The sequence below is a fragment of the Cottoperca gobio genome, chromosome 19 (assembly GCF_900634415.1).
Source record: "Cottoperca gobio chromosome 19, fCotGob3.1, whole genome shotgun sequence".
In the NCBI taxonomy this organism is placed as follows: domain Eukaryota; kingdom Metazoa; phylum Chordata; class Actinopteri; order Perciformes; family Bovichtidae; genus Cottoperca; species Cottoperca gobio.
The window spans coordinates 1,657,501-1,670,181 of record NC_041373.1 but is presented as its reverse complement, the minus strand read 5'-3'; the positions used below and the strand labels follow the sequence as shown (position 1 = coordinate 1,670,181).

Genomic DNA, 12,681 nt, shown 5'->3' with positions numbered 1-12,681 from the left:
GAATGTTTTACTAGAAATTTACATAATACCTAACTCAGAAAAGGACAATGAGTTAGAAACTATGTGAATGTGCCTTGACAACAATACTAATTAAGCAATGGTTTGCACCCATGGTCCAGTTTCTTGGTCCATTTGGCTGCAACATCAAGGTAGGGGTAGATTAACTTGCAAGAGGACCCTGGGGGCAGATTGGGGCTGTGGGCTCCTATTGACCCCCTGTTTCTTCCACTATCTTTGAATTGTGTGTGTATCTTGTTATCTTTAAGTACCCTTCAGGTACACACAGTAGGAAACAGCAGACTTCACATGGTAGCCTTATTACATTTTGCCCACAGCCCCAGAAACCATTCAATATTCCTATGCTTGAATATCACCTACCACATATGCAGTGTCAATTAGTTTGTGGTAATTTGACTTACATATTTTTATAAAGTAATATGCACTTTATAGCTTATTGTCTAATGAAATAATAAAGGTTATAGATCAGTGCATCCACAACCAATTATACGTGGTAATACAGGTCTAGCTATGGTTCCAGGTGGAGGGATTACATTCAAAACAAAATTAGTTTTAATGCTTTTATTATTTGAACAAACTCATTATTATTTTAAATTTAGAGTTCTACAGTTTATTTTCCCCACTCCCCAGAGTATGAACTTGTTATTCTGCTAGAAACTCCTAACAGGTTAGGACAGCTCGGCAGCTCTGGAGTTAGTTTTTGTATATGGGGCAGTAGATTCATGATCGGAGTGACATTTGGACTTATCCCCCCAAACATAAAACTATATGGATTCTTTGAATCAAGGGGAATTTAATCAGTTGGGAAATACTCTGTTAATTGTTTCCCCTTTCCCCAACTCCAACCACCAGACATAAACCTTGTGCATGTTGGCTTTGATTGAATAGGTTTGATAATGGAGAGGGAGTGCCAACCAACCACAATGAGTATGCATGAGACACATAAGGCATTGGGTCGTCGATTTTAACTGGGGTCCGGAAGAGAAATCTATAATCATTTCCTCCTTTCACTCACGCTAAGAACAGGCCTATGGGATGAAAATGCAATCGATGTCTCCCTATAAATGTACGTTGTAAAGGTGAAAGTGTGTGATTGCAATGATTTGTTATACTCGTTTCAATTTATGAGAAAAAGGGGACAAGTGTTTTATCTTCCAGATGATGGGGAGGGATTGCGATAAAAGTAACGTCAGCCAGAGAAAGCAGAAGAGAGAGAAAGATAAGAAAAGAAATGGGCAGATTGATAAGAGTAGTAGATGGCTGAATGGAGAGCACAAAAGATTATGAACAAAGCGATAAAAAAATGAGAAAAATAAAATCACCCTTTGAGATGGTGAAGCAGAGACATATAAGGCTTTGTAAAGACAAAACATATTTAGAAGGAAAAGGTTGAAGCATGAAAAAGAAGAAGGACATCATTTGGAGAGAGACAATTCTTTTCGCTGATGGTGTCCCATACCTTCCTTCTTCTATGCCATCTTTTTATTCACCTCCTTCTCTCCTCCTCCCATCTATGTGCCCCCTAACTGCCATCTCCCCCTGTATCTCTGTCTGTCTCTTGGGGCTTATTTCCAGTCTTTTCACCAGCACTGACTTGGAACTAATCCCCTCCCTCAACACCCTCTCTTTTCTCATTCCAACTCTCCATCCCTCTTTCTCTGATGCCACAAGACTACTTTATTTATATTCCTCTATTCCTGTCTGGTTTGTTTATTCTCCTCTAAAAGTAAAGGGAAGCCAACGTAGGTCTGGAGGGCAAAGATAAGAGGCTGTGGGGGTACACGACTATGTGTTACAGAGGGAGAATGAGGGAAAGGGATGGTAGTACATGAAAGGAGGAAGGTGTTTAGGGCTGCAAATAATATTTTCATCAGTGATCAATCGCTATCATTTTTTGACGAGTCTCGGTCTAATCTGACACACGATGGAATCAGTGCAACTCACTCTTTGTGTTGAAATAATATATGAAATCTGTTCCGAAATAAACACAAATGATAGAACAATGACATTTATTCAGCATCAATAGTAATCCAGTCATTGTGCAAACAAGAACTGCCAGTGCTAATGTAGAAAGACTGTTCATATACACTACACAGCAGAGTTAACAACTGAAACCCGAAACATATAGTGTCGTCAGGGGTGTGGGGGTTAAAGGGTTGGGTCAGTGCTAGTGCTATTTGAGAAAAAAGGACAAGGTGAATGTGGTGTGTGTGTGTGTGTGTGTGTGTGTGTGTGTGTGTGTGTGTGTGTGTGTGTGTGTGTGTGTGTGTGTTTGTGTGTGTGTTTGTGTATATGTTTCTAGAGGGACAGTATAGAGGCAGAGGCTCTCAGAACCTCAGCCATCCAAGCTGTATAATGCCTCCCTTATCCCACATTAAATATAACTCCACCACCACCAGGCTCTACCCCATCTCGTCTCAACTCCACCTCACTGCCTGGGCTTTCCTTTAAATCAGGAGAGCCTAAAAAAATAGAATGAGAGAGACACATTATAAGAAATGGAACGGGAGAGAGTGGATACACTAAACATCAGTCACAGAGGGAGAACGAATAACAGTGAAAGTGAGAAAGAGGGGATGTTTGAGAGGAGAAAAAGAAAAGGAATGAAATAAGTCTTGTGGAGAGAGACGTGCCCCCTCACCTCAGCTCTTCTCTACTGTGTTCATAATCCTCCCAAGCACACCGCTCATTCCTTGCCTCTGATAAATCTTACATTATCGGAGGCCTACAGGCTACTGCTGTGGCTGATTCTTATCGGGCCTGACATGCTCAATCTCCCTAAGATTAGCTATCCAAGCACCTTCATACACACACACACACCTAGACAGCCGTATTACCGGGTGCGCACAATACTCACAAGCACACACACACGTTTTTCTATAAACACTTTTGATCTGGAGGGATCACTAGCAGGCTGCCGGCTCCCAGAAGGCTGAGGACAGTTGCACAGGGAGGAGAGCAGTAGCTCTGTGCAGGGGCATGGAAGGTATAGTACAAGGTCCAAGAGGTGATCAAAGGTGAGCCTCTGTGGAGTGCTGTATACAGAATTACAATAGGTCCATTTATTTGTGTTTTCTTCCATTTTTTAGGTACGAGCTGTTGTTTGTGTTTTGTGTTATTTTGTTTGTTTTAAAAATGGTGGTTACATTGACCAGTTCGACAATTCACCGTACACTTACGTCACTCATGGTTCCTCTTGTGCTGGGAGAGTATTTACTCCGAAATAAGAGCAAAAAGAGTCCTTTAAAACGATGTTGTAAGAAATACGATTGTTCCTAGTTTGCGGTGTGGACACAATAAAAAGAGTGGTTCTTAGAACGTTTAAACATTTGAATAAAGTAACACGTAATAATATCAGCACCAATCTTCCCTGCAGGTGTCATTTTTTCGTACTAGGGGTGGGCATTTCAAGCAAAATGCTTTTCAATATTCACTGGGAACTATTCCACCATTCTTTTGAGTGGAATGTGTTGTCCCCTGCTGTACCTGTGCTATTTGATTTAATTAAAAAAATTAAATTAAACAATGGAGTTTGTATAGCATTCAGCAGATTTTAACAAACAAAAATAATATTCTATGCTACTAATTTTAAAACAGTTGTAAGGTGGCATTATACTTACCAGGGTTGTAGTCAATGGTAAACTAAATCATGCAGAACATATTTTGCCGGCAACAGTTTGGAGTAATATTTTCAACTAGTTAACCTTTTAGCAGTACACTTTTCTGTTGCGGGATCAACAAAGCGAAGAATGTGTACATTATTAAAGAGGTCATAACACTGTGCGCTCCTCATGATGAGTTGAAAATACTACACTACAAATTAGCACTGGAATCTTAGTGCTGCTTTTTAAACAGTTGACAATACAATACTACTAGAAAGAGTGAAAAACTGGGCTGAACAACTACACATTCGAGCCGACCAACATGACGCGTGAAGTTTCTGCCTCTATCATATATTTGTACCTGCTTCGATTAGAGCAAATTATATCTTTTAATATATAATATAAATAATACGTTTTTTTAAACCAAGCCAAAACAACCCTGGTTTCTGGTTAGTGTTTGAGAAATGTTGAATGCAAAAATAATCACTATTATTTATATTTATATAATTGAACCAATGTAAAAAGAGTACCCTTAAGTTACAGCCAACATACCTGTCACTGTATGCAGCTGCAGCAGTACCAGCTGGCTGGGCATATCTGTAAGCTGCATACCCTCCCTGAGGAGAGACAGAGGTTTTCAATACCACCTCGAAGTATGATCCACCAAAATAAAGGTGTAAATACAACTCAAATGCTGACAGTACCAAATATTCTTATAGTAAATTACTTTTTGAAGAATAAATAACAATGCATATAACTTACATATATTTCTGCTCCATAAAAGCCATCCTGGTAGACCACACTGTTGACAGAAAATGTCAAACATAAGGCATTTTTATTAAGTACAGCATCTGTGTTACGAAGGTACGTCTGTGATGGTGACGTTATTGCACAGAGAAAGAGATAGACAGACAGACAGAGACAGAGAGACAGAGAGAGACAGAGAGAGAGAGAGCGAGAGAGAGAGAGAGAGAGAGAGAAAGACAGAGAGAGAAAGACAGAGAGAAAGACAGAGAGAGAGACAGAGAGAGAGACAGAGAGAGAGAGAGAGAGAGAGAGAGACAGAGAGACAGAGACAGAGAGACAGAGAGAGAGACAGAGAGAGACAGAGAGAGACAGAGAGAGACAGAGAGACAGAGACAGAGAGACAGAGACAGAGAGAGAGAGAGAGAGAGAGAGAGAGACAGAGACAGAGAGAGACAAAGACAGACAGAGAGACAGTGAGAGAGAGACAGAGAGAGAGAGAGACAAAGACAGACAGCTCATGGGGCAGGACAATGAAGAATGTATCTTTGCTGTTGTATGTTGTCTGACTTACTCAGCTCTAGTTATTTGTCGTACTTTCTAAAGGTAGGGAGGAACTTCCTCAAGCTTTTGTCGGCACAAAGCTGTACTCTTCAGTGTGCAAATAACTTCCATTTTTTGCAGCAAAATGTGGGCTTTGTATAAACAAGTGATTTGATGTACATGATTCAAGCATCCACTCAGCATTGAGGACTGCTGTAATGCACAACGCCCTTATTCTCGTTTGTAGTTCATGCAACCTGCAGAGGCTTTTGCCATGCTATCTTGAACGAGCATAAACAAAGATTGAATCTTGGGTGGATGTCATGTTTCCACACAGATGTCCAATCGGACGGCTATGGACAGCTGCAGTGATTACATTTACATCACGAGGAACCTCAAAGTTACAGGGATGCAAAAACTGTGCATTTCCCCAAATGATCATACAGAGCTAGAAACTCTTACTTAGCTATAACCAGACAATTAACCGCAAATAGATTCTGTGTGTGTGTGTATGTGTGTGTGTGTGTGTGTGTGTGTGTTGTGTTAGTTAGTGTGAGCAGTCACTCACGCTCCATAGGCAGGGATGGGTGGAGGAGGAGGTGCAGCACGAAATGTGTTGTAGACAGCGCGACCCCTCCCTCTCAAATGGGCCCCTCTGTAGGCCACAGCTGCTCCTGTACTGGGGTATGGAAACCCGGTCACTGAGAGAAAGACATCGAGACACAGAGGGAGAGAGAGAAAGGTGGGAAGAAGCACAGTGATTTAAATTTCATTGTATAAAATCACTCTGAAACATTAAAATAATATGGTTGCCGTTGAGAATGACCAAAACCAAAACGCGACTCTTGAGTGAATATTATAAATCATATTCCCTCCCTCCGTCTGTATGATGTGTCTGTGTTCTCCGGTGCCACAACGAATTCATGGTTTAAAGTGGATTAGCAGTTCTTAAGACACAGTAAGTAATGCTGCATTTGTTGGGTCATGAGTAAAATTGTCCTGGACCACATTTGAATTATTTTCACTGGAGACAATATCTGTTTAGTAAAAGAAAAATATTGGCCAAACACAGTATATCAGAAAACTGACTTTCTTCACTAGCATGACTATACTAAACATTATTTATCAATTTATGAGATCAAAATCTCAATGTTTAGGGCCTTTTAGAATGCTCATGGACAACACTCTCGTGCCTTGCATATGTTGTGTATGTTGGAGGACTCAAATCTTGTTAAAGATATAATGGTTCATGTTAATGAATAAAGTAGCTCACAGACCGCTTTACATAAAATATACGGACATGGAAGATCATTTTGACACGACAAAGATGAAAAAAGTGATGGATTGATTATGTTACTACAAATTAAAGTAGTTAAAATAGTTCCTAAATCAAGACTTTCTAAGGTTTCTAATGTGTTAACTTTTGACAAGAACTACTTGACAAGATATAGCAAAACGTAAACAAGGATGGAGGGATACGTAGGTTGGAGGTTGAATCCTCCGAGGATTAAACACTGCGAGGGAGTGAGGAGAGATGGCAGTAACAGAGATACAGAGACCTGCATGAAGGTCGGCACAATGTTTGGCAGGAGGGACACAAAGCAGATGGCCTGTATTGTTTTGAGAGTCAGATTCAGCCTAAGGACATCCTTCATCATGCACACACACACACACACACACACACACACACACGCACGCACACGCACACATACACACCCACACACACACACACACACACGAGGATCACCCCGACAGTCACAGGGTGGCATGGTGATTTGATGTGAGCTGGTTTAGCTGAAGGTCCCTGTTCAACCTTCAGTCAACACACACACACACGCACACACACACACACACACACACACACACACACACACACACACACACACACACACACACACACACAGTCCAAGCTTTAATTACCCACAGTGGTGTGTGTAAATGGAAATTCAATTTTTGCAAAAATTGAACACACAATAATTCTGGATTCTGGGCATACATGTATGGAAGCCTATTTCCGCCAGTAAAAAAAAAATCTCAATGGAAAGTCATAATTATGAGATACAAAAGTCGAAATTATGAGATAAGAAGAGGGCATGCGTTACAGTGGCGCTGTCTTCAAAGGTCCCTTCATCACCTCGCTGCCCCCACCATGCAAACGACATGCAGTGCTAAATAAGGTAACTATTACAGGTGACTTTTGTAAACGTTAGATAGTACATATAGCCTAATTGTAACGTTAATCAGCAGTCTTTGTAGCTAAACTACAGTTTGTACAACAATGCAGTTCATGAAGCTCCGAAAATACCTGTTATAAACTATAATATGCCTCTAGTGTTGTGGTTCACATCACTAATGAAAACAGTGTAAACAGGCCGATTGCTGCGGTGAGTTGCTTCATGTTCCTCAGAGGCCACTGTATCAGCATAGCTCTTAAATTAAGAGTCGGCAAGTGTTATCTCAGCTACAATACACCTCTAATTATTGTAGCCTACGTGTAAGGTAATGGTTAAAAAGTCATGCGGATATTGTACATGAGCACTGTCATCCTTTGTCACCTTTCAGTTTGCTATTCTATTGAAAGTGCTAATATCAGCGATTATTCTCAGTGACATCACCTCGCAAACCTTGAGGTGGTACAGTTAGCATGGATATCATTCATTGGCCATGGATATCTCGGCAACCGTGCGAATCTAGAACTTAGTGAGGCTGTTTAATGCGGGCAGGAGTGTGCAATATACGAGTTATATTAACCCAGTGGTTCCCAAAGTGGGGGCCGCCCTGCTAGCATAACATGGACATGTTTGTGACAGGGCTCACAGGGGGGGCTCGAAAAAATATTCTTATTTACAAAAGGGGGGCCCAGCAGAAAAAGTTTGGGAACCACTGTATTAGGCTATACATAAACATAAAGGCAAACATGGAATAATAAACTAGTCACTGCAGGTGTTTTTTCATTCAGTGATGTCATAAACCGTGTCACACTAAAATCAAAAGTGAACACTTCTCCTTAACCACTTTAAAGCATTGGATTTGTCATATCAGAGGGATATAGATCAGAAGATCAATAATATACACGCTGAATAAATATAATAAATATAATAAAAACAAATAAATAAACGATTTTAAATAGAATTATTTAAGTTTATATTGAAGCTTTCATTTTGTTCAACAGAGGTACAGAGGATTTTGAACTGTCACAAGATGTATGAGCTATGTGACTATTTAAGGTCACGACAGGTGCCTGAGGAAGACATACAGCGAAGGGAGCAGGAGAAGGTAGTTTATATAGGAAATGCTTCATTTTCACATTTTACAAATAAACTAACTAATTAACTAATTAAAAAACCCTAAACTTTGGAAGAGCTTTGTAAATAATATCCGGTGCTGTATATGCAGGTTTTTCATTGTTGTAATTTTTTCACTTGACCTAAAAATACTTGAAATATTTCTTAATTTTAGATTGATTGTCATACATCTCATGACAGATGACCAGCTGAGAGAGTATCTGCCATCCTATGGTGATCGACTGGCTGTTTTTGGATACTGCAGACGGAAGGAAAGAGAACACAGCAGTCGCAAGACAAAGCTTTTTGAGCGACTTAGAGGAAGGCTCTCAAGAAACAAACATGATCATGTGTCTGAAAGAGAGCCTCAAACTCCTCCAAAGAATGCTCAGAAGAATCAAAGAAAAATTGAACTTGGATGGATGCATTTCAGAGAAGGGGAATTTGTTCAGGTAAGCACCAAAAAGGGTGGGGGAACCAGAAAAGAGAGTGTAATGAAGGGCAGTAAAAAACAGAACCTAATTGAAAAGGCTGTGCAGTTGTTTTTTCCAGATGGAAAAAATGCAGAGGGGAACCTTACTGATTTTGACATTGACTAAACTGACTTTCAGTTAGAGGATAATATCACAGTCAAGGAACTGTATGAAAAGACAAAATCACCTCTCTTACGTTTCTATTTAACAACCAAGAAGAGAGACATTGCCTGTGACATCAATCTGGTGGAAGACAATAGTGATGCAACTGCTCAAGAAGGTGAAAAGACACATGACGGACCAGACATGTATCACTTCTCTGCAGACACATCTGCAACAGACGATGTGGAGATAAATACTTCAGATGTCAATTTTGTTGGAAACAGCACCATTTCTGCAAATGCAAGCAGTGACAGTGTTTCTATTTACACCACAGTCAACTCCACTGATGCGTCTAGTTTGCCAGAACATGAAACATTGCTTCATGTCGGTGCTTTAGAGGATAGTGGCATTGTGACGTTCCACACAGAAAGCATTTCTCAGATGGAGTACTCCAGTCTTGATGACACCTTGCCTCTCTCTCTGGAGCTGTCTTTGGAATCATCCATACCTCCCTCCATGGATGTGTGGCAGGAACAGGCCAATCAGAGAGAAAGAGTGAAGAAGATTATTGTTCTTCATCAACATAGTCAATCTAACACATGACTTTGTGTGTCAATTTATTTTGTTAGACTGGTAACTGAAAATATTTGGTACATATTTGATGTGTCTCAAACAGCCACACTTATATTTTTATCATCACAGGTTAAAGCATATTATAATTCTGACAATTGCAATCAGTATGTATATTTCAATTTGTCCTGAAATTAAACAGGAACCAAATATAATAATATAATATAATATGAAATATAAATTGTGACACTAGCCCAGGAAAGTTAATGATCTTGATCTAGTTCATTGTTCATCAGCTGTCTGAGTTGGATGTACAGGTCAATGGTTTCAGACACATCATTTGTTAATTTCAGGTTATACTCTGACATTAGGTCCACACAAATATGGAACACATCTTCATCACATGGGAAGTCCTTGAACACACACTCGTCAAGGCAGACTTGAACCTTCGCCAGGTCCACAGAGTGCAAACACTCTCTGCCTCCGTGCAGATGAGGGACTGCTTGCAATATGGAGGGACGTCCATGGGGTGATCGTGAGTTATGGACTAGACGGACTCTGTGGTTGTTCCAAGTCAATACAACCTCATTAAGTTCTTTCTAGGAGGCAAATAATATTCAGTCAGTCAGAATGTGTTAAATATTGAGCATTGGTGATTATTGCTTTAAGATAAGTTGTTTGTCATATTTGAGAGTTTTATTTTTTAGTAATATAGTAGGTTGGCACAATCATATTAATACCTATAATGTACTTCAGCCGTGCAACTAATGTTATATCTTCACAGATTTAAAAATGTGGTGGATAAACTCCGTAAATAAGAATGGGCATTTAGATTGTTATGCATGCAAATTATTACACTGGACAATTCTTAAAGCCCTACTTTTTTGACAAAGAGCTACACTGAATACCCACATTATTGTTTTAATTGTCTAGAAAAATAACGTATTATTCATTCTCTACACGGGAACACAGTAAATGACTTTGTACACATTAATTTGTGGCTTTAAAAAAGTATTCAACACATTCAACAGTTCTTCACTTCATAATGTGTCATCTACCTGTACTGTTTGAAGAAAGCAGAACTGGATCAGGGACTTGTCCAAGAAGTTGTCTGAGAAGTAACCATCTTCTCTCAGTTTGTCAAATAGGTCTATCCAAAACTGGACACACTCATTGCGCAAGGTAAAGCCACCATCTTTTAAAACGCTGGTTTCCAGTGCTTGGACCAAAGGTGACACTGTCGGTTTGTGCTTGATTCCTAGGATAATGCAAAAACTGTTACAATTCAGCCATATGGCCATTTTCTGTACCTAAATCAAGTCTGATTCTGGCAGGGCACCCACCAGCATTGATAACAGCATGAATGAAGTAGCCAGCAATGATCTTTGGGTCATTGTTTGTTTTGTAAGCTTCAAGCCATATCATCTTTCTGGAAAACCCATCAATGCATCCACTGATTGCAATTCCAAATGGCTTAAGCTTGTCGTAGCCATCAATGTGCCATACATAGTTTGGACAACAGCTGTGGTAAACGCGCATTCGCAGTCTGTTTCTTGACCTCAGATCAACACCTTCACCATCCAATAACTGCAGCAGTATTTGCACTGTTTCTATGTCAGTCACAATTCCATGTAACCAACATTTTTGGTGCATCCATCTATAACCATGACACTGACCAGATGTTTCCAGTTGCTGTTCAATGAAAGTTGCCACCTCAGCTATATCAGTTGTATTCTTTCGACGCCACAGCTGCTTCCTGCTCAAAATTCTTTTAAGGGTATGCTTGCTTAGTTCAACCCCATGTGAATCAGCAAGCAAATGGAGTATTTCATCTGTTGTAAATCCACGCTTAAAGTAGTCCTCAATGTGCTCACAATCCATTTCCGTGTCAAGATAAATAGGAGAACTTACACCAAAAAGCTGCTAGCTTGTCTGTTGTGTAAAATATCTCATAATTATTACTTTTTGTCTCATAATTATGACTTAGTATCTCATAATTTAAATTTTTCTTTTACTGGCGGAAATAGGCTTCCATACATGTCTTTTGTAATGTGCAGAGCAAATTTAGAAAAAAAAGAAATACTACACATACATGATTTTAAAAACACTAAGTCCCTGGGTCCCAACGCAGATTAATCGCGCTCCTAGATGCCCCTAACTTTTGCTCCGACAGCACCTTGCAAAAAAATATTTTTTTATTTTTGGAAAGCTTAGAATCTCGTCTATTTAGATATTGAGATGAAAATCACAACAGCAGGTACAATCAGCTCCTCAAACTAGCAAGTACACTCAAAATCAAAATCATAACTTTGAGCCCACTTACCTATAAAGTCTCATAAATATCCTCTTTTCAGCAATATTTTGAAAAGGACGCTCATAAGCCATTGCCAGATGTCCACACGTTCGTCTCCGGTAAAAAGATATCCACCGTGAACATCGTCACATCGATAAAAGCCCATGAACAGGTGTTGCAATCTATGAAATCAGCTGATCGATTTTTACATTGTGTGATCATAAAGAGTCATAACTTAATATCTCATGCGCTCATCGTGGTTCATACACTTCCTGGTTGTTGCGCGGGCTCTTAGCGTTAGATTGACACTTCATTTGAGCAGAGCTTAGATGGGTTTTTTACAACCTTCATGAGTATAGACAATGAACGCCTTGTTCGTACATGCGTCACTTCCCATGGTTTGATTTTATAAAATAACATTTATTTTCAAAATTATATTTATTTATTGTTCAGAAGAAAATACAAAAAAAACATAAAAATATTAGAAAAACATTTGTTTATACTTCACTTACTCTGTGTGATTACTACTAATAGGGAATGTGTGTTACAAATACAAATAATATTTTATTAATAAATATTATAATATGTACACATGCACAGTTTGTGTACGCCTGGTGTTACTCTTAGAAAAATATGTCTAATAAATTAAGTTTTTATCCCTTTTATCTGAAATTGGAAGTTTTACTTCATAACACTTGATTCTATGTTTTTATTATGTTTTACAGCTCATACCTACCAGCTATACCCATCTTCAGGCATATTTTTCAACAACAAACTTCAGGCGGAGTGTATTTTATTCAAATTCATTATATTCAGGCCACTATTACTCAGTGCTAGAAGCACTTGGAGTGATTATTCAATGTTTTGCAAGAACAACAAGAGAGTTATCTTTTGAAAGAGACCAAAATCATGCAGCTGGTGCAAATGGTTGAAGAGCAGCTTTCAATTTACTTTGGGTATGTCGCTTGTAGGTATTTTCGTGTAAATTCCCCCACTCCTCACAAAGCTATAATTCATTAGATTAATGTTTTTAATCGCTTGACAGCCCTACT

General features: G+C 39.2%; 1 protein-coding gene across 3 annotated transcripts in view; it reads right to left on the bottom strand.

Annotated features, from left to right (window-relative positions):
- Positions 1-12,681, bottom strand: part of LOC115024937 (RNA binding protein fox-1 homolog 3-like) — a 72,708-nt gene that overhangs the window by 15,876 nt on the left and 44,151 nt on the right. For all 3 annotated transcript variants that reach the window (XM_029456836.1, XM_029456835.1, XM_029456837.1), the window contains 3 exons: positions 5,476-5,608; positions 4,383-4,422; positions 4,173-4,237 (listed from right to left, as the gene is read on the bottom strand). In XM_029456836.1, coding sequence (XP_029312696.1) covers positions 4,173-4,237; positions 4,383-4,422; positions 5,476-5,608 — 238 coding nt within the window. The remainder of the gene's footprint in view (positions 1-4,172; positions 4,238-4,382; positions 4,423-5,475; positions 5,609-12,681) is intronic.